Genomic DNA, 24,970 nt, shown 5'->3' on the forward strand with positions numbered 1-24,970 from the left:
AGACCCACCACCTGCCCAGGGTGGCATGCCCCGGGGGGGCTGTTCTCAGGCATCCTGGCCAGGGGGCAGGGCCTTGAGGGAAGAGGGGGAGCAGAGGGGATAGGGCCACAGTTGTGGCACCAGTGCCTCCTCCACTTCTATACAGGTTCCGGCGCTCCTTTCTGATTGTGTCACAATGCAGTCTTGGCTTTGCATTTCAAGTGACACATCAGTTTGCAAGGAATAACCATGTGTTCTCTTCCGGGTGTCAGAGAACACAACAGTAAGACAGGTTTACTTGTGCTGGAACAGGGACATGTAAAAGTTGCCCCTCCCTGCCTGCATTCGTTGGGTTGGCTGTGCGCTGGAGAGATTCTGATCATAACGGCATTACCCCTTAATATTCAGCTCTTGCTACACATTGGTGGTATGGTGCCTGCCTTTTCCTGGGGGGTTCTACTACAGAAAACAGCTTTTATTCCTACTGAAAGTTCCCTGGAAGCCCTGCCTATGGAAGCAATACTGAATGAGCAGAACCTCCAGCTGCTTTGGATAATCCTCCTCCCTTATCAATACCGCCCACTTTTTGAGTATCCCTGGTGACCTGAAGGAGAGGCAAAACTATGGCCAGAGACGGTACAACACATATACAATTCTTTATAAATTTGGTTTAGTTTTTGGCTGTGGGTTGCTTTCAAACTCATCCTGATTTTTGTTGAATGCATTCATTCTTTGAAAGTATTTGCCAAATATTCTGGAAAATAATTTTCAGACCGTGGGTTGTTCACAAACTGTTTGTGTTGCCTATTTGCTACTCATGGCACTTTGTTGGTCACCAAAGTCACATGGAATTGCATGTGCTCCCTGATTGGATAACTGGAACATTTTTGAAAGGTATAATTACTTAAAATAAACCTGCACAGAAAAAAATTAACATTTTATGGGAAATGCTGTCTGTGGGCATGTAAGGTGAGTGGAATTTTGGACTTGAGAGCCATTCTGTTATTTTGAAAAGAGAATATGGCATGTAGCATTCATCTCAATGTATCTGCATGTCCCTTTTCATATTTAGCTTTTGATACATTCTACTTTGTTCAAAGCATGCCAACATCACCTTACATTTCCATCATTTTGCACCAAGAAACATCAAGCATCTTTCTGGCTTTATTGATATTTCAATAAAAATATAAACATCTTTTTGAAAATAATGTACTCGGTTCTTGGAGGAGTTGTTCTAAGATGGTCTACTTACTTTTTTTCGGAAGTCCTCTTTTGTAGTTTTTCGTACGGGTTGGGAGGGCATATGTACAGGGCTTTGGGACTGAGAATCTTCTGTAACCCCATATACTGACTGAAACAAACAACACGAAAAATTACAGAGCTTTATTGTTACATATGTAAGGAAATTCTGTGCACGAAAACAGCCAAGTAAGGAGCCAGCAACTGTGTACTGTTACCTTTTCAAAGATCAATAACTCTTAAATCTGGAACAAAGTTAATAAATGAGGTTGTATATACAAATACCCGAGTGGTGAATAGCTGTAGCTGTGATAATTGAATATTGTGATTTCTCTCTGAGGAGCTCAACTGAGAACAAATGCAAATAACAGCCTGATAATCAGAGGTACATGAGAGGGTTTGTCTTCTGATTCCCTACCTTCGTACGTTAGTTGCAAAACTGAAACTTCTACATTTTATTAAACTAATATTTTTGATGAAAGCTTCATCTCTGCTAATATGCATCTTTTGACACTTACTTCAAAATTTCTCAATATCTGTTTGCTTATTATAAATTACCTAATTTTCAGTCAATCAAACCCTTTATTTCTTATGCTGAAGCACTTTATCTAGATATAAAATAACTGATTTTTGCTCTACTCTACAAGTCTATTGCATTTCCCCAATAAATGGAGACATTTATATTTGAGAAGTGATAGTTTGGTTATTATGCATTTTTTAGGGTACACAGACTTCAGGGAAACTGCCTTGTGCATGAAGTTACGCATGTGTGTTTATGTTTGTAGGGATCAGTAACTGAGATGGGGGGCAGGAAAAGATAGGGGTGGAAATCCAATTCTATCTCAATTGTCTCCTAAACATGATACTAAACAACTTTAAGAGAACTTAGGGAAATAACTTTTAATCCTGAGGCTTTGATACACTGAAAAAAGGGTTAATTTGGTGTCAATGAGCCAAGTTTTCCACAAATCTTAAAAAACAATAGCAACAACAAAACAGAAAAACACCATCAAATCACTGGTAGTGCATTTATTTGTCAGGTATTGAAGGCAATAGCAGGCATCTTTTTGTTCAATTAATTATTTTTTCTTTATTTGACATTTGTATGAAACATTGAAAGATTATGATGTCATTTAATAGCCAGCATATTGACATGTTTGGGACCATCATGCTGATATCCAACAGTTCATTTATGTTGCCTATATTTGTTAAAATGGGAGCTCTGTGGTCACAAAATTAAAATGACGACTATCCCAGGCAAAAGAAAAAATAATCAGGTCTTAATTCGAAAAGAGTGCTGTCTAGTGGCTACAGCAGGGGTCTGGGAGTCAGAACTCCCTAGTGCTGTTCTCAACTCTGCCAAGACTTGGTCTGGTACCTGTCCATTTGTAAAATGAACATAATAAACTTACTTACAAATGTGGAGGCTTAATTAATATTTGTAAATTACTTTGAAATTCTCATTTGAAAGATGCAATATACTGTTGGTGTAAAACATAGTTGTTATTGTTCTGAAAAAAACAACAACAAAAAACCCTGACCTTTTTGACCTTCTGTGGGTTTTTCATACGGCGACACTTTCTGATGTCCATTTCTGTTGTGTTCACGCAGCCTGGCTAAGAAAGGGACATTCATAATATTACCATTGATGTTAACAATGTACATACATTGGGGGGAAGGATAGCTCAGTGGTTTGAGCATTGGCCTGCTAAACCCAGGGTTGAGAGTTCAATCCTTGAGGGGGCCACTTAGGGATCTGGGGAAAAATCAGTACTTGGTCCTGCTAGTGAAGGCAGGGGGCTGGACTTGATGACCTTTCAAGGTCCCTTCCAGTTCTAGGAGATGGGATATCTCCATTAATTTAATACCACCTCCTCCCACTGGAAAGCAATAATAAAAAAAAAGAGTTTTTATCCTTTGCTTGCAGCATAAATATTGTTACAAAAATACATAATAGGATCTTTTTCAAGATGCTTTCTTTAAGGTGTGTATTATAAATCATATTAGTTAATCAGTAACTGCAAATGTTAATTAAGTTGAATCTTAGCATCCAATTCATTTGCTCATAACTTCAGCACACAACTTCCTTTCAGGCTGAAATTACTTGGTCTCAGCTCGAAGCTGAGTTTTTCTAGAAAACTTGAACAGAACGGGTTTAACTGCTTTTGAATTCTACTTATGAAAAAAAGAACCTTTACACTTACACTTTATGGTCAAATCAAAAATGTTGTGCATGCACAAATCTAAAACTTTTGAAACAATTTTGTTCAAACTTGGCTTGTTCTGAAGATCTCCTAATGGACAATTGAAATGTGAAGAAAATCTGTTCAGCAGTTTTAAAGCTAACCTCTCCTTGCAGCGTATCCAACATCGCTAGGTTTGCTAAGTAGTATAATTTAAAAAGAGACTTACCACTGGCCTATGTACATCCCAAAATGCTCTTTCCTGGCTGTCCAAAATTTTCCTTTCAGTTTTATCCTTTTTTCTGTCAATTCTGGGAAAATAAAAAAATGAAACAATCCACGACTTCACTTTTCTGACTTGCTCCCAGTTTCCCCCTGGATTTGTGGACCTGATTGACAGCAATTCTAGTACTCCTATTCTAGTGACACATTTTTCCATACAGAAATGTCAGATTCCAGATGCCAAGTGATTTGTGGGGTCATTCCACCAGGCTGATGAAAGGGATTTTTTGTTTTTAGTGAGAGAACTTTTCTGTTAACATCTGCTCTGCACCTGGCAGCGAATAGCCTTTTTGACACCACATTTCCCAGTCCCAGTCAAGCAGAGCACTTAAATTGGTGCTTAACTTTAAACATGTGAGGAGGACAACTTATACCTTCAAGTCAGTGGCACTGCTATGGGTACCCGCATGGCCCCACAGTATGCCAACATTTTTATGGCTGACTTAGAACAACGCTTCCTCAGCTCTCGTCCCCTAGTGCCCCTCCTCTACTTGCGCTACATTGATGACATCTTGGACCCACGGAAAGGAGGCCCTTGAAGAATTCCACCTGGACTTCAACAATTTCCACCCCACCATCAACCTCAGCCTGGACCAGTCCACACAAGAGATCCACTTCCTGGACACTACAGTGCAAATAAGTGATGGTCACATAACCACCACCCTATACCGGAAACCTACTGACCGCTATATGTACCTACATGCCTCCAGCTTCCATCCAAGAGACATCACACGATCCATTGTCTACAGCCAAGCCCTAAGATACAACCAAATTTGCTCCAACCCCTCAGACAGAGACCAACACCTACAAGATCTTTATCAAGCATTCGTAAAACTACAATACCCACCTGGGGAAGTGAGGAAACAGATTGACAGAGCAAGACGGGTACCCAGAAATCACCTACTACAGGACAGGCCCAACAAGGACAATAACAGAACACCACTGGCCATCACATACAGCCCCAGCTAAAACCTATCCAGCGCATTATCCACGATCTACAACCTATCCTGGATAATGATCCCTCACTCTCACAGACCTTGGGAGGCAGGCCAGTCCTCGCTTACAGACAACCGCCCAACCTGAAGCAAATACTCACCAGCAACTACACACCACACCACAGAAACACCAACCCAGGAACCAATCCCTGTAGCAAACCTCGTTGCCTACTCTGTCCCCATATCTACTCTGGCGACACCATCAGAGAACCCAACCACATCAGCCCCACCATCAAGGGCTCATTCACCTGCACATCCACTAATGTTATATATGCCATCATGTGCCAGCAATGTCCCTCTGCCATGTACATTGGCCTAACCGGACAGTCCCTCTGCAAAAGAATAAATGGACACAAATTGGACATCAGGAATGGTAACATACATAAGCCAGTAAGTGAACACTTCAATCTCCCTGGTCATTCTATTACAGATTTAAAAGTCACTATCATTGAACAAAAAAACTTCAGAAACAGACTTCAAAGAGAAACAGCAGAACTAAAATTCATTTGCAAATTCAACACCATTAATCTGGTCTTGAATAGGGACTGGGAATGGCTGGTTCATTACAGAAGCAGCTTTTCCTCTCCTGGGATTGACACCTCCTCATCTATTATTGGGAATGGACTACATCCACCCTGATTGAATTGGCCCTGTTAGCACTGGTTCTCCACTTGTGAAGTAACTCCCTGCTCTCAATGTGTCAGTATATAATGCCTGCATCTGTAACTTTCACTCTATGCATCCGAAGAAGTGAGGTTTTTACCCATGAAAGCTTATGCCCAAATAAATCTGTTAGTCTTTAAGATGCCACCAGACTTCTTGTTGTTTTTGTAGATACAGACTAACACGGCTACCCCCTGATACTTGACCTCTGAAGTCTGTTTACTTAAAAGTTACACATAAACTTAATGGCTATCCTGTATCAGGGTCCAACAAGTCAAATAAACACGACTTCACAAAATTGTTCCACATTGGACATAGTAACAGAATTATTGCAAATTCCTCATGGTCAGATCCCCACATCATAAATACCAGTAGCACCATCAAAACTGGCACTTTTAAGGAATTTCAGAAGACAAGTCAGAGACTGAATGGGACAAGGAGAATGAACAATCCCCCTTACGCATAATGTGGTCCCTTCCAAACATGTTTGAAGCATATTGATGGAGGAGTGTGATGGAAGCCTACACTGGCACTACATATGCTGTACCTGTTTTGTTCCTATACAGAGGATGTCCGTTTCTAAAGCTCTCAATTCAGCATCTTTATTGACACTATTTTTAAATGAGAATTTAAAGTAGTAGTTGGGAGAAAACCCATCATTGTGGGGGTTATTAGTTATTTGTCTTTATCACCACCACCCCTTGTTGGAGAGGTTGCGATCAGTTGTTGATCCACCTATAAATGGAATTACGATATCACCTCTTGGAACATAGCATCATAAGGCTGAGACAATGACCCAGATTCTTGGCTGCAGATGAGGAGCACATAGTGCTACCTGGGAGGGCGGCATGCAAAGGCTTTGTGGTCCCCCAGTTCTGGGTCACCTAGCATAAAGTTAGAGCAGCCTTCAGGTGGCTGTCAATGGGCCAAGGGCATGGCAGCTGAGTATAAGAGACTCAGGGTATGTCTTCACTGCTGGGGAGATCGACGCTGCTGCAATCGTTGCAGCGGGTGTCAATTTAGCAGGTCTAGTGAAGACCTGCTAAATCGACAGCAGAGCACTCTCCAGTTGACTCCGGTACTCCAGCTCCCTGAGAAGAGTAAGGTAAGTTGATGGAAAAGCATCTCCCATCGATGCAGCACAGTAAAGACACCAGGGTAAGTCGACCTAAGCTACATCGACTCCAGCTGCATTATTCATGTAGCTGGAGTGGCGTAACTTAGGTCGACTTACCCCCATAGTGAAGACAAGCCTTCAGATTCAGCCCACTTTCTTCCAACCTAGCCCCTTATGCCAGACAAAGGTGTACGGGATTGAATAGGAGATGTTATGCCAGCTTTACAACACTCAAAGATTCCCATGCCCATAGTGGGTAATCCTCCTGTGGCTGGTTACACTGACTTTAGGGCTGCTTTGTTCTAGTAGTAAAACATAAAATGGTTGCGACACAATCCAGGATCTGGGCTTTTTTATATATACAATCTCCAAGAATGTGCCATTGATTACAATTTTTTTAAAATTAGAAATATTGAATTATGAAAATACAATATAATTAATTGCATTAAGGCCATGATTTTCAAGCATTGCAACTAAATCCACTAAGCAGGTGGCCTGATTTTCAAAACACGAAGCGACCAGAGCGCTCATTGAAGTCCACACTGAATATTACTGCTCATTTGATGTTGCCCAGGGCTTTGGCATGTCCAGCTTACAGGTAAATACACCAATGGAATTCTATATGCAAGATGGGGGAGGGGAGTACAAAACTTGATATGAAAAGGAATGTTTCCAGATGCTTGTTGTTTTTCAATTTAAATCTTACTCTGCAGTGCTGGAAACCTAAGCCCAAACAGCACTGGAGTAGTGTCTGAAAACCAAGAAATGAAGCCAACTAGCGACAGGAAGTGAGAGCAACCAGTTGAGTTTTACTGCTCCAAGTGAATGAAATGGAGAAAAAGTAAACAAACATCACTGATAGTGAAAAGAAAACAAGATTTAAAATCCTTCCAGTTGTAATGATCTGTGCTACTAGTGACAGAAGAACATAATCAAACAAAATTATGATTTTTATCTTGGCAGTGAACCTTTAAGCATCTCAAAGACTAATTATTATTGTAACTTCCAATTTTCTCATCTCATCAGAATACTAGCATTCTGAACTGAAATAATCCCTTAATTACCATGTTATTTTAAGGATAATTACCATGTTCTTAAATGGTCCATAATTACAATGTAATTACAGTGTTAATCAACGAAGTACTACAAATATAGATACACACACTTCCATAGATACACATACATAATAATAAGTAGCAATCACTTTTCATTTTGTAACATTTGTTTTGCTGTTTGATTCTGAAAGTGCAAATTCCCTCTGCTTTTTTGGTGTTTCCCAAGAATACAAATATCCGTATTCTGTATCACTAATATGTCACCTTCATCTTCCTTGTAGTTTTCACATGTGACAACTCCTTCTGCAACATGGACACACAGATTTCTAAGCACCCTAATTTCACAAACACAGAACCATGTACATATTGTGGGAGTAGTAATGTCATGTTGCATATACTACTAAGAGATTGCACATTTTGATCATGGGTAAATAGAAGGTAAACTGCAGATTCCCAGTTCTGGGTGGAATGACAGGAGAAAGAGGGTAAAAAAAATTACTCGTAAAATACGAGTAAGCCTTATGGAAGTATTACATAATAGTCCACAATGATTTGGTAGCACAAGGAGGTCAGTTAGTATGGATACAATAGAACTGAGTTTTCTGGGATTTGATTTATTCAGTGGGAAAAATAATTGGGGATATTTATAAAACAAACGTACTGTATGAAGCCCAACTATACAGCTACTGCAGAAATGGCAGCACTTTTTATCTTCAAAGTACTTTACAAACATTAACTCATACACCTGCCTGGCAGGTATTATTCTTCCCACTTATACCGAGTGGGAAATTGAGGCACAAATGGTAAGAGACTTGAACAAGAGCAAGAAGCTCAGGAGTTCCTGGATTCCAGACCTGCACACAGATGATCCCACCCATCTTTATCCTGGCATTTTTTCCTCATGGTATGTGATCTTGTGAATTAGCCCTATGCTGTTTCCAGTGTGACAGGGACTAGAATTTACCAATAAATCCCGAGTTTAATTTTGGCAAAGGCTTTAATTGTCTTAATCCAGTCACCCAAAGTTCTAAAGACTCCTCCAGTTCACTGAACTGGGAATACTTACTTCACTTGGGCCTCTGCTTGCATAAAGATGAATTCCCACTTCCTTGCAAAAGCCCTCTGCAGTCTTGCTAAGTTTTCCTGATAAGAGAAACAAATAAAGAGAACAATTAATCACACTAATTACAACTGCAGTTTAAGAACTAAATTATTGCATCAGTTTATTTAACACTGAAATTAATATTGGTAAATTGTCTAAGTAGGCAAAGTATGATATGAATGTGAATGCAATGGTGTGTGTGTCCCTTTCAAGCCACCACATAGTAGAAACAGGAAGGCCCAAAGCAACAGTTGTAACAGGGTGTGAAACAGACTGCCAGAGCTCTACTAATAAAACAGTGTTGGTCTTGTTTCCATGTATTCCTCAGTGTACTTTCTACTGTGAAAGTTTTTGGAACTGACAACTTCCCATTCTGATAGCAGCTGACTGCTACCTGCATGCTTTGCTTTTGCGGGGTAGCTGGGTGGGGAAGGAGGAAGGGTATTTTCCGGCCTTACTTGTTTCATAAAGGATGACCATCCCTCAGTTGTTCAGTGGATTATTAACCCTGAAGGCACTCCACAGTGCAGCATACTGAAGTCTGGGTATTGTCAGGGCAATTCATGAAAGGAAACTGATTATTTGTTAGGACAATGGAAATAACTAGAGATGGGCCCAAGCTGCTTAAGTCTGGATCCAGATCCAAACTTTGTCTAAGTCTGAGGTTCAGTTTAGATTTCTGCTCCATGACCATTACAGTGAGAGGCCTGAGCCACAAAGTTTGGAGATGGATCTGAACTTGATTAGAATGTAGAGTGGGGTTTGGGACATGGCTCGAATTCCAAGTTTAAGCCCATTTCTAAAATTAAACTTCATAACACTGACAGGTATTCTGAAGTCAAATTTACACACACACACACACACACACACACACACACACACACACACACACACACAGCTATGGAGACATAGAACACTATTAGCCTGATCCTCCTCTTCTCTTCTCACTTACTCTGGGTTAAAATGTTTTAACTTTTTACTGGTTGGTAAGATATTATTGGTTCTACCACTATAGCCCATTATTGTTATAGCTCCAGTTCAGGAAAGCACTTAAACACATACATGTTGGTTCATAAATTCACAGACTCCACGGCTAGAAGGGACCATTAGATAATCTAGTCTGACTTCCTGTATAACAGGCCATAGAATTTACCCATTTACCCCAGAAGTCCATTCATACATAAGTCTAAGTTCATACACATTCAGGAGACCATTTGAGCATGTGTTTAAGTCACATTGAATTCTATGTGACTTAATCATATGCCTTAAATTAAGTACATGCTTAAGTGTGGTCCTGAATCGGGATGCTCTCCTGAATTATGGGTTCTGGAAATCAGCAGTAGCTGGTAAAGTGGCAAAAGAAAACTTAACTATGCCTGAATATGAGAGACCTGGGTTGAAATCTCAGCTTTGCCGACTGGGAACAGGGACTTGAACTCAGGTTTTCCACCTCCCAAGAGACTGCCTTAACCATTTGGCTATAAGGTTCTCTGGGATGGGCCTTTTTCAATCTCTCCTGTTGAATTTTTTCCATGTTTTATAAAATACATACATAGATACTGGAGCAGGGACTGGAGCCTGGGTCTCCCAGGACATTGTGTTACCTGCTAGGCTAGAGAGTTATGCTCACTCTCTCTCTGGCCCAATGGGAGATTTAGATTAGTGTTAGAGCAGAATTTAACTCAGTATACTGTGGTCAGAAAATAGTCTAGTGTTATTTCCTACTGTACACAGAAATGCAGTCCATATGTGGATTCAGCAGCAGCATGACTCCAGTCAGTCACTGAAGGCCATATTTTGTCCTCAGTGTATTTATATACTATCCTATTGTCATCAACAAGACTTGTGTGCAAGGATCCAATGGAGCATTCATAGTCCCTTGTGTGCAAAAGCAATCAATAGAGAGTTCTTTCTTTATCTCTAGTCAGCACAGGGCACATCTGTGGCATGATGGGGACAGGCTAGGCTATTAATTAGATATATTAAACAGGTCACTGCTAGGTCACATTTGCTCCCAAATTTAGATTTTATAACGAGGTGGGAAGGGGAAATTAGTTTTGTTCGTTTGTTTTAAAACAAAACCTAAGACCAATACAAATGTTTTCATAAAATTAAAACACATTTCTAATAGAAACAATTTTTCAAACAAACATTCCATTGAAGTATTTGAAACTCAACCACTACCCTGTTGAGCTAGTTAAGCAGAACCTGAAAATTAGATTGACTAGAGCCCAATTATAAACAAAAGTGCAGTTGGCTAGAATGCTTTCATTGCCTACATTCAGAGTAATGCAAAAAGCAAATGACTTGTAACATAGGTTAAGGGCATTTTCACATGTCTGCTTTTTTAGCCTGACAATGCCTCTTTACTAAACATAGCTAATGCCTGTATATAGAATTTGGAAAATTTAGCTCAAATTATTTTTTTTGTAAATTGTTCCTTTGAGAGTCTACAAATACGAGATATGCATCAGCAGCAATGTAATTGTCCAAGAATGCTAACCTTGTAATATATCTGAACATTTATCACCCCACTGGCTCCTGTAAAGACAAAAGCTAACCAGAAAAGCAGCCCCACTGTAAGCTCTTGTGCAACATGCCCCAGATCTCTGAAGGAGTATGCTGTGGATACTTAAAGGTGAGACACTAAAATATGTATCATGGACATCCTCGGTTAGGAGTTTGACATTCTCTCAAGAATTAACCAATAGAATCTTTTGAAAATAAATAAAATAAAATAATAGTGATAATAAAATAGAGAGTTCCCTGCTAAAGGTGAATTCAAATCACTAAGAAGAAAGATTCAGTTTTCGAACAAAGCATTGCTCCCGCTCCATGAACTGTAACATCAGTATACCTACGGCTTCATAATCCGCCAGCTCCAGCCTAGCTTTGTTCTGCATGGTCCGCTTGCAAAGATAGATGGCTAAGGGGAGAGCCATAATGAAAACAATTCAGAAAAAGGCAGTTACTACAGGATGGAAAAAAAAACAACCAAAACCATTGTTGTGCATGTATTGTTCATTCACACAGTTAAACCTGACCTTAGGAATGATAGAGCTAGATACCTAGCTAGCATTTCCTGTGCACGGTAGGCGTCTCAAGTCTCACGGGAGGATATAACCTTTAAAGATCTGGAGACATCTCAATTAATAAGCATGAAAAGCCATTTTATTTAGACACAGCTCCGCTTGCATCTTATGGGCTATATTATGGCTTTGTCAACAAAGCCCTGAGTATGGGGAGGTGCCCAAAGAGGAAAGGCAGAAAGGCATAATTTCTACTGGGGCTGGTGAAAGATGCTCTCATCAGTGCATTGGCCATGCTCCAGAGCTGGTGTGGAAGGGGTCAAAGCCATCACCCTGTTGCCTCCTCACCCCCTTTTTGAGCATCCTTCTCCCAGCTAGAGCACAGAGAGTGAGAGGACTATTCTTGCGAGTGGCCCTGTATATCTTCTGCATTTCCTTCCCTTGTTTATTGAAAAAGTATTCAGATTATTGATATGAAAATAGCAATTAGAGCCAAATCCTGAGAGGAGCTGAGTGCCTCTTTGGATTTGATTAATTGCTTTTAAGATTCATCAGCTCCATCTGCTTATTCCCATTTAAAATAATTGTTTTGTCCAACACCACAACCAATTACCATAGCAATTGCTGTGAGTGTATATACTGGGGGTTGATATGGGCTCAGTGTATTCTGTACCATCCTGCATTCTGAGGCAGTTAGCATCAGGACTTTGCAACTGGCCCCTCACCTCAATTATGGACTGAAACCAGAACGCAAAATCCCAACTTACGCAGGAGCTGGGTCAAATTCAGATCCAAATTACATAATATGGATCTCCAATCTTTGGGGTCTTTGAAATCTGAACCTGGATCCGAATGTGGTAAAAGTCCCTATTTTACACCCTCTCCTAATCTCTTTCAGGGCTGGATACAATCTGACCCACAGTCTATAGAAGTAGAGCTGCACAGAAAATAGGGTTTTGTCTGAGGGAAATTACTTTTTTCATCAACATTTTCAATAGAAAATGTCAACTTTTCATTGAAAAACATGGATTTTTGATTTTCTGAAACAATGAAAATGTTGAAACAGGCACTTTCCATAAAAAAAACTTCATTTCTTTAAAAACCCAATTTTCTGTTAAAATTGACAGAATATTTTCAACTACCTCTACTGAGGCGATTCAGATATTGCATTAGAGGCACAGTGACCACACCGGATTAATTCAAGTATTGTTATTCTTGGTATTTATATATTTCAACAGTAGTTTCATCTGGAAGCCATTTATAGGGTCAAAATAAATCCAGATCTAGTCATCTCAGGGTATTTCCACATTCCAGGGACCGAACTATTATCAGGCGGCCAGTTTCAGCCCCATAAATGTCTTTGAGCCATCAAAAATGCAGGTAAAAAAATGTATAGACAGCTACTGAGACTTCAGTTTTATTTGGATTTAGCTGAAAACTGCCAGTCTGGGCTTTATTCAGGATTCTGAAGAATCCACATGGACATCCCTAACTGATATACAAATGCTGATATTGGATACATGAAAATGAGCCCGAAGGGGCTCAAAGCTAATGCATGTGCAGCATGTTTTCAGCCTTGAGGCAGGTCATAGAAGGCCTTTCTTTGAGGGGCACTATTATATACAATGCATTGCATCTACATCCAATTTTTTACTTAATGCTACAGAAAAAAATCTTCTGTTTCCAGATTGTTACTATGATACGTACAGAAAGTATTTTCAGTGTAACTGCGCACATACCTAATATACAGTGGTTACCCTTAAAATATTTAGAAATTCCTTTGTAAATAATTAACATTACTGTGACTCTTACCATAGCTTTTCATAGATGTTCCCCACACTTAGGCAAACATGGAAAGATGTTAATTATCACTGTATGTGAGGATTGCAAATGAGCTCTACACACGGTTATGGGCTTCCTGTTTACTCTACCAAATATTATTTCCAAAATCCACAATGATGAATGATTGTTGTCTGGGAGGTGGGTGGGAGGGGAATTATTTTTTTTTGTTATAAATTTGTCTTAGTTACTGAGAGATCTTTTAAAGAAACATTTCCAGAAGCCCTTGTTTTATGAGCACACAGATGCATTCACTTCCTCTGCCAATGCCACAGTGGGATGGAATAACTGATTTTATCATGTAGCTATGAGAACAGTGTAGTTCTACAAGAGAGAGCAATAATGCACAGAGACAGCTAAAGAGGACAACACTGCTATATTTTCTTTATGCATTATTCCTGTCCTCAGCCACTCAGATGTTTAATATAGGGTACTGTGGTTTATTAGCTCATAAACCATTGTTATTCTTCTGTCACCCGTTATCATCTGGTAATTTAAATGTATTTTCCCTTTTCATGTTTTTTAATGCCATGTATCAGAAAAGCTTAATTTTTGTTTGACACTGCTAATGGTATGTTATTGTTGGTTAGATAACTGTTTATTGAGCATCCAGTTCAGTGCCCAAACAGGATTAACACTTATTGACTAACAGTTCAAATTCAGCTACAGATCAGAGAGTATTCCACCACAGAAGCAATCTTTATGCTACTAGACCCTACTAATTCTTACAAGGAGATACTTATACCTTCACATTGACTATAATCTTACACCCTAAGTAGTCCTGTTAAAATCAATAGGACTATTTGAGAAGAAAGGTGCTACTCAATGGGTGAAATCCTGGCCCCATTGAAGTTAATGGCAAACCCCCATTGCCTTCAATGGAGCTGGGGTTTCACCTAATGTAAGGATGGCATTTGATATGGTCCTTAGCTGGAGTTGAAGAGGAAACTCCAAGCATGAAATGTTGTAGACCACCAATAAATAATTTCTACAGGGCAACAGTGTTACTTCTGACACTTTCAACAGGAATTTTCAAAAACTAGAATATTTTCTCACCATAGTCTGTATTTTCTGGTTCCCAGCAGTTTGAAGGCCAAAAGTATGGGGCCTGAAAAACAGCACATCATATTTTAACAATTACATTTAAGCTTAAAACAACAACAAACCTTAATGCAACTGAAAATTATAAATATTATGATGCCCTTGACAGCCTAAATTCCAAACCCTGTTCTTATGGAGTCAATGAAAATACTGCAATTGACTTCAGTGGACACAGGACTGGGCCATCAGTAGGGTATCGGCAAACTTTCTCTGCATTCAGTGCCTAGGGATAGATGAAGAGACCAATACACAGATTCAGGGTTCCTAATATTCAGATTATCTTTAGACACCCCCACCCCTACATTTGAGTATCGGCTTGTTTGCCCATCCCCCGGCAACTTTCCTCATTCCAAAAGAACCTGCTTTTACCTTGAGCCATCTTTAAGGAGTGTGAGAACATTCCTGTGGCCTTTTTACACGTTGTACATATCATTGGGTTTTGAGCACTGTTAATGTGCTTGGCACTGTACAAAACAGAGGAAGATACAGTCTCCTGCCCCAATTTACATTCTAAATTAATCGGACAATACAATTCAGATTAAGAACAGGAAAATCAGTTTTGCCAAATTTCAAAACCCAATCTAACATTGTAGTTTTGAAAGCAGGACCCAAACTAACATCACTGGTTTTCCATTCTGCTCAGGAGAGAACACTGTAACCACCCAGCTTAAACTTTCTGCTACAATTAATTACAACAATATTAACTACATGGAAGTTACATTGCAGTTTTAATGTGCATGAAAGAGTAACTTCTCTGTAGCTGCGTGAGTTACAGTGCACTATTATTATAAGTGCCAAAAGTGGGCATAGCACTTTGTATGCATGAAGATGACATATCTTTGTGCCAAGGAGCAGTGAAAGGAACTGTTAATGAGCACATGGAGGGGTCAAAAAATATTTAGTCCAAATCCTACTGTGACATTATCTGATTAAAATATGACCATGCAAATCATTGTTGCTACCACTGTTACATAATTGCAACGAATCTTATACAAAGTATGATGCATGGTCAGAAAGGGTTAAATCCTGCAGAATAAATGACCCAGATCCAACCTTTAGAGACATGTTAGAAAAGTATGTGGATGGTAATGAGGGCCATTCCATGGTAGATACACTAGAACTTTAAAATGCAAACTTATATTGTGAGAAATTAGAAGTGATACTCATTGTATGTGTGTACTCATATCTTGTTAGAGGTCAATAATGTAGTCAAACAATCCCTGTCTATGCCGTATTCTGTTAATTCAGAGATCAAAAGGACATCTTAACATTTAAATGAACTGTAAACATAGTAATATCACTATATTAATCTCTCTTTGAAATGTATAGCAAATCACCTGCAAGTAGTGGAAGAACAGGCAATTGCCTTATTTAGTCCATGTAGCTAATTACCAGTGATGCTTAGGAAATAGGTCTACTTCAAAGTCTCCATGATTGCCTATTGTTCGCCTAAGGTCTCTGAGCTGTCAAAAGAAGGCCTAGAACTGTATAAAAATGTCTTGGGTCCTGATCCTTTTAATCTCAGATCTGCTTGATGCTTCATGCAGGGGAAACTTAAGTCCTAAGACTGAGATCTCCAGTCCTATCTGGATCACCCTGAATATGAACATTGGACTATAACCTATGGACTAATTCTGAAAGAACTATTTGCAATTACAAAGCTCACCATCTCTACTATGAATCTGATCTCAGAACTATACTCGTCTGTATTTATACTGATCTTTTAACACTTTGTCTCTCTTTTCTTTTTTAATAAATTTTAGTTTAGTTAATAAGGATTGTCTGTAAGCATGTATTTGGGTAAGATCTGAAATATTCATTAATCTGGGAGGTAATGTGTCCGATCCTTTGGGATTGGTAGAACTTTCTTATATGATGAATAAGATTTTCAGTAATCCTCATCATAGTTGACTTGGGTGTCTGGGTGAAGTCCTGTGGCTGGGTTGATTTAAGGGAACTGTATTGTTGGCTTCTGGGTAACCAGTAAGGTATTATAGAAGCTGATTTGTGCTGGCTTGGTAAATCTAAGTATTGGAATATCCACCGGCTTTGGGGATTGTCTGCCCCATTCTTTGCAGTTCTCCCTAATTGAGTAACCTCGGTGTGGCTCCTCTGGCCCTCTGGCCACACCTACTCTAACACATTCCATGAGAAGACAAGAGGATGATATATTCAGATTAGTGGAATAGGAAGGTGATTCTAGCAGAATATTTTTGTGTAGAATGACTGAGGCAAAATATGTGGCAGGGCATTGAGAGATGACCAATGGGTAGACAAGGTTCTAGAGCAGTGTTCGCCAACCTTTTTACACATATGATCACTTTTTGAATTTAAGTGCAACCCAGGATCTACCCCTTCCCTTCCCTGGGGCCCCACTCCTTCTCCAAGACCCTGCCCCACTCACTCCATCCCCCCTCCCTCTGTTGCTCACTCTCAAGAATCATAGAATATCAGGGTTTGAAGGGACCTCAGGAGGTAATCTAGTCCAATCCCCTGCTCAAAGCAAGACCAATCCCCAACTAAATCATCCCAGCCAGGGCTTTGTCAAGCCTGATCTTAAAAACTTCTAAGGAAGGGGATTCCACCACCTCCCTAGGTAACCCATTCCAGTGCTTCACCACCTTCCTAGTGAAAAAGTTTTCCCTAATATCCACTCACTCTCACTCACTTTCACCGGGGTGAGGCAGTGGGTTGGGGTGTGGGAGGGGATGCAGGCTCTGGGCTGGGGCCGAGGGGTTTGGAGTGTGGGAGGGGGCTCTGGGCTGAGCCTGGGGCTGGGGTTTGGGGTTCAGGAGTGGGTGATGGGTGCAAACTGTGGGAGGGAGTTTGGGTGCAGTGGGGGGCTCCGAGCTGGGTCAGAATGTTGGGGTGCAGGAGAGGTTACAGGGTTCTGGCTCTGGGAGGGGGCTCAGGACTGGGGCAGGGGGTTCAGGGTGCAGGAAGGGGTTCAGGGTGCTGGGAGGGGTTCAGGGCTGCCAGGTGGGAGAGGTGCGAGATCCCACCAGGCAGCACTTATCTCGGGCAGATCCCATTCGGTGGTGCAGTAGGGCCAAGGCAGGCACCCTGCCTGCCCCAGCCCCAAGCCACTCCTGGAAGTGGCCAGCATGACCCTGCAGCCCGGGCACGTGGCTCCGCGTGCTGCCCCTCTCTGCAGGCACCACCCCTGCAGCTCCCATTGGCCACAGTTCCCCATTCCCGGCCAATAGGAGCTGTGGGGACAGTGCTTGCAGGCAGGAGCAGCACAGAGACCTCTGCACTCCCACGCCAGGTTTTCAGGGTTGTGCTGGCTGCTTCCATGAGCGGTGCATGGCCAGAGCAGGCAGGGAGCCTGCCTTAGCCCTGCTGCGTCGCCGGACTTTTAGTGGCCGGAGATCACGATCAACAGGCAGAGGCTCCAGGATAGACAAGTCGGTCGCGATCTACCAGTTGGTGACCACTGTTTTAGAGCAAAAGACACAGAAGGAAAAAACAACATGATCTGGTGACAGTGCATATGTGGGATGAAAATGGGGAAAGGGAGTTAAACATGACCCTGATGTTGGAGCCTGGCTGACAGGGTGGAGGATAGGAGTTTTTGACAGCTGGCGATGACATCCTGCAAATTATCCTTTCTTGATATGTCTTTTAATGAGGCCCAGTGGGAAAGTACAACTGTACAGGTGAGTTAATGACTATTTGGTAATTAATCTACACTTCTGCTTCTTAAGTGAAAACAACATGCAGCAGTAGGGCAGCGGGAGCTAGTGACAGCAGAGGCAGAGATGAAAGCCTTTTCAATAAAAGCTAAACTAAGGGCAACACAGAAGGAAGGCAGGAGTTAGATGATGGAGAAGGCAGCAGTAAACAGAAGAGAGAGGACAGGAAGACCAGTGGCCTAGTGGAAAGAGCCCTGGAACCTACTCCCAGCTCTGATGCGGGCTGCTGGTTAACCTGGGGCAGGTCACTTCACCTCCCTTAGCCTCAGCTTCCCTTCCATAAAATGGGGATAATGATAAAATTTTTGCAAAGTGCTTTGAACTCTGTGGTTGAAAAGCACTATAGAAAAGCCAGGTATTCAGGTATTATTAGCGTTACTATGGACCATATGATAGGTGGAAACAAATTCAGTTTGAAACTTTACACCACGAGCTCCACCTTTGATGTTTTCTGGTCATTTTCAATAATAGACAATCTGTAATAGAAAAGGAGTTTCTGGAGCCCAATCAGTGAATTAACAGGGAAGTCTTGGATCAGCAGATTTTAGGAAGGATGTGTAAAATAACTAGGTCCTGCAGTTAAACACGACACAGCTGGGAACAGAGTCAACATGGGGAAACCGAGGCATGGAGAATTTAAATGATTTTTGCCAAGGTCACAGAGACTCTGTGGCAGAGCCAGAAATGGAACCCTGATCTCCTGACTTCCAAAACTATGCTTTAACTGAAAGATGATCCAACTAACCTAATATAAAACCGAGCATGGAACTGAATGCAGATTTCTAACACTTCAGTGTTTGCATGTGTTTGGATCTGGGTGTTGGTCCAGCCCATTACACATAGAAAACTAGCTACCAAATTCAGCCCCAGGTTCAGATTCTGAAAACGACTTACCTCAAGATTTGGGGTTTTGATTCAGAGGCATCAGATAAACATACTTTGGGACTGTAGAACAAATTTTCTTAAAGGGACTTCACTGGTACTTCATGGCTGTGCCCAAATGACCTCAATAAGTATAGCGATCTTTGCATTGTATGAACTTCAACAGCACTCAGTGTACAGGTAAACATTTCAGTGATAATAGAAGCAACAATGTAGGAAGCAGCGGGCTCACCTACCTGAAAACGATAGAAAGTCCCATCATCTTTCAGAGTAAGAACATGGTCTGAGATTGGAAAGATATAGCCCTGTGCTGCTATAAGACTTCCCATGTGTATTGCTTCCACTGTGAGAGGGAAAGAAAGAAAACAGTAGAAATCTGTCAGACAGATGTACACAAGGGCAGCATTTCTCAAACTGGGGTCTGCAAGGGTAGTCCAAGGGATCGGTGGGCCCTGCTGATCAACTCATGTCCATCCCTCCCAGTGCCTCCTGCATGCCAGGGAACAGCTGTTCCCCGGTGTGCCGGAGGCACTGGGCGGGATGGACAGGAGGGGAGATGGGGGTAGAAGAGGGAGGGGGCAAAAAGAGGCAGGGAAGAGGAGGGGCAGGAGTGGAGCGAGGGCAGGAAGAGGTGGGGCAGGGGTGGGGCCTTGGGGGAAGGGGTGGAGTGGGGGTGGGGCTTGGGTCTGAGCAGGGGTCTTGGGGGTCTGAAGCAAAATTTAAACCGCTGCACTAGGGAATCCATTGCTTTCAGCAGATCTCATGGTGGCTCAGAGTTAGACCTGGTGTACCCCTCAGTTCTCCAACCAAATTATACAAAAGTGAAAACCAACCTTATAGTATTGGTCGACTCTACTAAAAATGTTAACCTGATGATTTTAATGTCCCCACTGATGCTTACAGGGTGTCACACTGCTCTACATTGCGAAATTCAATTCAAAGCACACTGTACATTACCATTAACAAGAAACCCATTCCAACAGCGAATCCCATCATTTCTCTAAATTATACAAACAGCTGGAATGATATACTGCTAACAGCATCTTTATTAATATGGCAACAAATTTCAAAAGGGAGCAAAGGGCTTTACTCAGAGAGAAATGCACTAAGGCAGAGGGATGCTGTTCTGCAACTTTTGACAGCACAGGTGGCAACTTCAGTTCCCTCTCAAGCAAGCTGCACATCAGGGGATAGCTCCCCAGCTGATATAAACTGTCAAAGTTCCTTGACTTCAGAGTTATGTAAGTTTACACAAGTTGAGGATCTGCCCATAGGTGTACCGTCAGGGCCCCAGGCCTTTTCATCTAGGTAAATGTTTAACAAATGGCTTGAAAGTATTATATAGGATTCTGGTGTTAGCGGGACAAGGTTCTACAATTCACTGATATGCTGAGGGACAGCAACTATGATTCATATCCCTTTCTTTCCCACTTCTCTCCTGATGACTACAACCTCATTGCTTTATCAGCCCTAGACTCAGTGACAGACAGGTACCTAATATCTAATGCCACACACACACACACACACACACACACACACTCTCTCTCTCTCTCTCTCTCTGTAGGTTCTTCACTTTCAACAGTCATATTACCTGGGTCCTCGATGCTGAGGTTCTTCATGAGCCACTGTACAATGTCAGTACCTGCAAAGACAGAAATGCGCTACACATGTAAGATCACAGATGTTTGGAAGCTGTGGAGAGACACCATGTTTAAACAAGAAGAAAAGATACAGAAATTCAGGTCAATGCATTTCCTTTCTTATTCCCACTGTAGGCTTGAAGACTCTTTACCTGTGTGATACTATTGCGCATTTATGTATTTAGAGTTATAAACACGCAGTGGTGCATCATATGACAGGCATCTTGATATAGTTTAAATTACACAGCATGTGAATGCCACAGAATCTACTCTCCGCACAAGGAATTAGGCTTGTGAAAGCCCCTATATCTCAAAGAAAGAAAAGACCTCATTGCTCATTACTAACGGTAGTGAGGTGGTGTGGGTCCCTGATGCCCCAGAGAGACACAAGCCCCTCTGGACACCAGAGTGGGTGGAGCCAGGGAGCTCTGAGCCCACCCCCCAGAGGGTCAGGCATGGCACAGGAAGTATAAATCAATCATAGAATATCAGGGTTGGAAGGGACCTCAGGAGGTCATCTAGTCCAACCCCCTGCTCAAAGCAGGACCAATTCCCAACTAAATCATCCCAGCCAGGGCTTTGTCAAGCCTGACCTTAAAAACCTCTAAGGAAGGAGATTCCACCACCTTCCTAGGTAACCCATTCCAGTGCTTCACCACCCTCCTAGTGAAAAAGTTTTTCCTAATATCCAACCTAAACCTCCCCAACTGCAACTTGAGACCATTACTCCTTGTTCTGTCATCAGGTACCACTGAGAACAGTCTAGATCCATCCTCTTTGGAACCCCCTTTCAGGTAGTTGAAAGCAGCTATCAAATCCCCCCTCATTCTTCTCTTCTGCGGACTAAACAATCCCAGTTCCCTCAGCCTCTCCTCATAAGTCATGTGCTCCAGCCCCCTACTCATTTTTGTTGCCCTCTGCTGGACTCTTTCCAATTTTTCCACATTCTTCTTGTAGTGTGGGGCCCAAAACTGGACACAGTACTTCAGATGAGGCCTCACCAATGTCGAATAGAGGGGAATGATCATGTCCCTCGATCTGCTGGCAATGCCTCTACTTATACAGCTCAAAATGTCATTAGCTTTCTTGGCAACAAGGGCACACTGTTGACTCATATCCAGCTTCTCATCCACTGTAACCCCTAGGTCCTTTTCTGCAGAACTGCTGCCTAGCCATTCGGTCCCTAATCTGTAGCAATGCATGGGATTCTTCTGTCCTAAGTGCAGGACTCTACACTTGTCCTTGTTGAACCTCATCAGGTTTTTTTTGGCCCAATCCTCTAATTTGTCTAGGTCCCTCTGTATCTGATCCCTACCCTCCAGCGTATCTACCACACCTCCCAGTTTAGTGTCATCTGCAAACTTGCAGAGAGTGCAGTCCACGCCATCCTCCAGATCATTAATGAAGATACTGAACAAAACCGGCCCCAGGACCAACCCTTGGGGCACTCCGCTTGATACGAGCTGCCAGCTAGACATGAAGCTATTGATCACTACCCGTTGAGCCTGACGATCTAGCCAGCTTTCTATCCACATTATAGTCCATTCATCCAGCCCATACTTCTTTAACTTGCCGGCAAGAATACTGTGAGAGACCATATCAAAAGCTTTGCTAAAGTCAAGGAATAACACATCCACTGCTTTCCCCTCATCCACAGACCCAGTTATCTCCTCATAGAAGGCAATTAGGTTAGTCAGGCATGACTTGCCCTTGGTGAATCTATGCTGACTGTTCCTGATCACTTTCCTCTCCTCTAAGTGCTTCAGAATAGATTCCTTGAGGACCTGCTCCATGATTTTTCCAGGGACTGAGGTGAGGCTGACTGACCTGTAGTTCCCCGGTTCCTCCTCCTTCCCTTTTTTAAAGATGGACACTACATTAGCCTTTTTCCAGTCATCCAGGACCTCCCCCAATCGCCATGAGTTTTCAAAGATAATGGTCAATCACATCCGCCAACTCCTTTAGCACCCTCGGATGCAGCGCATCTGGCCTCAGGGATTTGTGCTCATCTAGCTTTTCAAAATAGTCCCAAAGCACTTCTTTATCCACAGGGGGCTGGTCACCTTCTCCCCATGCTGTGCTGCCCAGTGCAGCAGTCTGGGAGCTGATCTTGTTCGTGAAGACAGAGGCAAAAAAAGCATTGAGTACATTAGCTTTTTCCACATCCTCTGTCACTAGGTTGCCTCCCTCATTCAGTAAGGGGCCCACACTTTCCTTGACTTTCTTCTTGTTGCTAACATACTTGAAGAAACCCTTCTTGTATAAAGGCCCGGCCCCAGAGCTCACTGAGGGAGCAGTCACCGGGGAGACCAGATGCCTCTGGCCTACCTCCCAGTTGGGAAGCCCCAGCGACCTGTGGTGGACCCAAGGGCTGGCAAGGCCTGCTCCAGGCCAGCTACCCAGAGGAGTTGCCGAGCCTGCCCAGCGCCAGCAATCCCAAGGAACCCATGGTGCTGGACCCTGCTGAGGACACTGCCCTGACCCAGGTACCTCAAAAGGGGGATTCCGTAAGTAGCCCAGAAACAGCCGACACTAGTCTGGCTGTGACATTGCCAGAACCCATGTCAGTGTGTTGAGGCCAGGATCCCCACTGACACAACAGCGGGTCTTCTGCTGCTGCTGCTAGGGCCCTGGACTGGCAGTGGAGTGGGAGGGCCTGCGTCCCCCGTCACCCAACTTGTGGGTGGCAGTCTCCCCCTCTCCCAGGCCTTCAGACCCGGGACTTGGGCTCACTGTTGATAAACTGTTGTTGCTTAGCCCCTGCCTGAGGGCCTAAGCACCTGACTCACCATTGCCCCACCCTGACCTAGGGCCTGGGCTGACGACTAACTGTGTTGTTTCTGCCCTCACAAAGGCCGTGGAGGAAGACTCCTGTAGCCGGACTAATTCTCTGCTAGACCTCTTCCCGAACTTAGTGAGGTGGTGGGGGTCCCCGCCACCCCAGATTGAGACCAGCCTCGGCTAACCTCTCTACACTAACACTTTCACCCATAACCGTCAGAGGTGATTCCTAGGCTAGAGCAGTAGAACAGAGCAGCTAGTCAAAGACCAGGGGGTGGGGAAATCAGCCTAGTTCACATCAGTCACATAAGTAATGTCTTGGGGAAAGAAGTGAGACAATGTGTGCCAGGGGGTGAGGAGCTCTCTTTGAATGTGTTGTTTGCTAATGATATCACTGGAGGTTTGTGGAGGCTAGGGAGGAGAGGATGGGTCTGGGCTTTTCAGCTCTAGTCAGGTACAACAAATGCAGTTCTCTTGTAAGAGGTGTAAGACCTTTAGAATTGATTCCCTACATGCACATGGCCACTCTGCTGCCTGCATGAAACACATGGGAGCAGAAAATGTGTCACTGTTCATAAGCAGATGCTATTACTGATCAGTAAAATGTAACACAATGGGATACAAAATTTTGCCACCTTGTTTAAACCATGTACTGAGCTAACCATGATGTAGGCTATGTCTCGAGTAGGCATCCAAATCCCCTAGCCAGCTTTGTAAAACACAGCCAATGAGAGTTGTCCAAAGTCACACAGCAAGTCAGTGGCAATTTAGCAAGTCCATACTGGAGCCAAAGGGGGGAAATCCCACCTTCCAATACAATGCACTGATTTCACATCACTCTGGATATTGACACAACAGCAGGGCCGGCTCTAGGGACCAGCAAAACAAGCTGGTGCTTGGGGCGGCACATTTTTAGGGGCGGCATGGCCGGCGCCAGAATGCCGCCCCTAAAAATGTGCCCCAGCCACCCTAGCTCACCTCCGCTGCTGCTGCCACGGCGGGCGAAATAGCTGATTCACGCGCCGCTACTCGCGAGGGGGCAGCGGCGCGCGAATCAGCTGTTTCACGCGCTGCGGCGGCTCGGGGTCTCCCCCTCCCTCCCAGGCTCTCAAACCTGGGAGGGAGGGGGAGATCCCAAGCGGCTGTTTCGCGTGCCGCTGCTGGGAGCCTGGGAGGGAGGGGGAGAAGCGGCGCCCGCGCCACGGCCACTCGGAGTCTCCCACTCCCTCCCAGGCTCTCAAACCTGGGAGGGAGGGGGAGATCCCGAGCGGCCTTTTTGCGTGCTGCTGCTGGGAGCCTGGGAGGGAGGGGGAGAAACGGCGCCCGCGCCGCGGCCACTCAGAGTCTCCCACTCCCTCCCAGGCTCTCAAACCTGGGGGGGGGGGGGA

The 24,970-nt window shown here is 43.1% G+C and overlaps 1 protein-coding gene across 3 annotated transcripts in view; it reads right to left on the reverse strand.

Moving 5' to 3' along the window:
• The window catches only part of RGS6 (regulator of G protein signaling 6), a 184,133-nt gene that overhangs the window by 81,288 nt on the left and 77,875 nt on the right, over nt 1-24,970 (reverse strand). For all 3 annotated transcript variants that reach the window (XM_034769280.1, XM_034769279.1, XM_034769278.1), the window contains exons 2-9: nt 20,753-20,803; nt 19,398-19,504; nt 14,540-14,591; nt 11,477-11,541; nt 8,580-8,656; nt 3,631-3,712; nt 2,760-2,834; nt 1,232-1,330 (exon numbers count right to left, since the gene is read on the reverse strand). In XM_034769280.1, coding sequence (XP_034625171.1) covers nt 1,232-1,330; nt 2,760-2,834; nt 3,631-3,712; nt 8,580-8,656; nt 11,477-11,541; nt 14,540-14,591; nt 19,398-19,504; nt 20,753-20,803 — 608 coding nt within the window. The remainder of the gene's footprint in view (nt 1-1,231; nt 1,331-2,759; nt 2,835-3,630; nt 3,713-8,579; nt 8,657-11,476; nt 11,542-14,539; nt 14,592-19,397; nt 19,505-20,752; nt 20,804-24,970) is intronic.

The sequence above is a fragment of the Trachemys scripta genome, chromosome 4 (assembly GCF_013100865.1).
Source record: "Trachemys scripta elegans isolate TJP31775 chromosome 4, CAS_Tse_1.0, whole genome shotgun sequence".
NCBI lineage: Eukaryota > Metazoa > Chordata > Testudines > Emydidae > Trachemys > Trachemys scripta.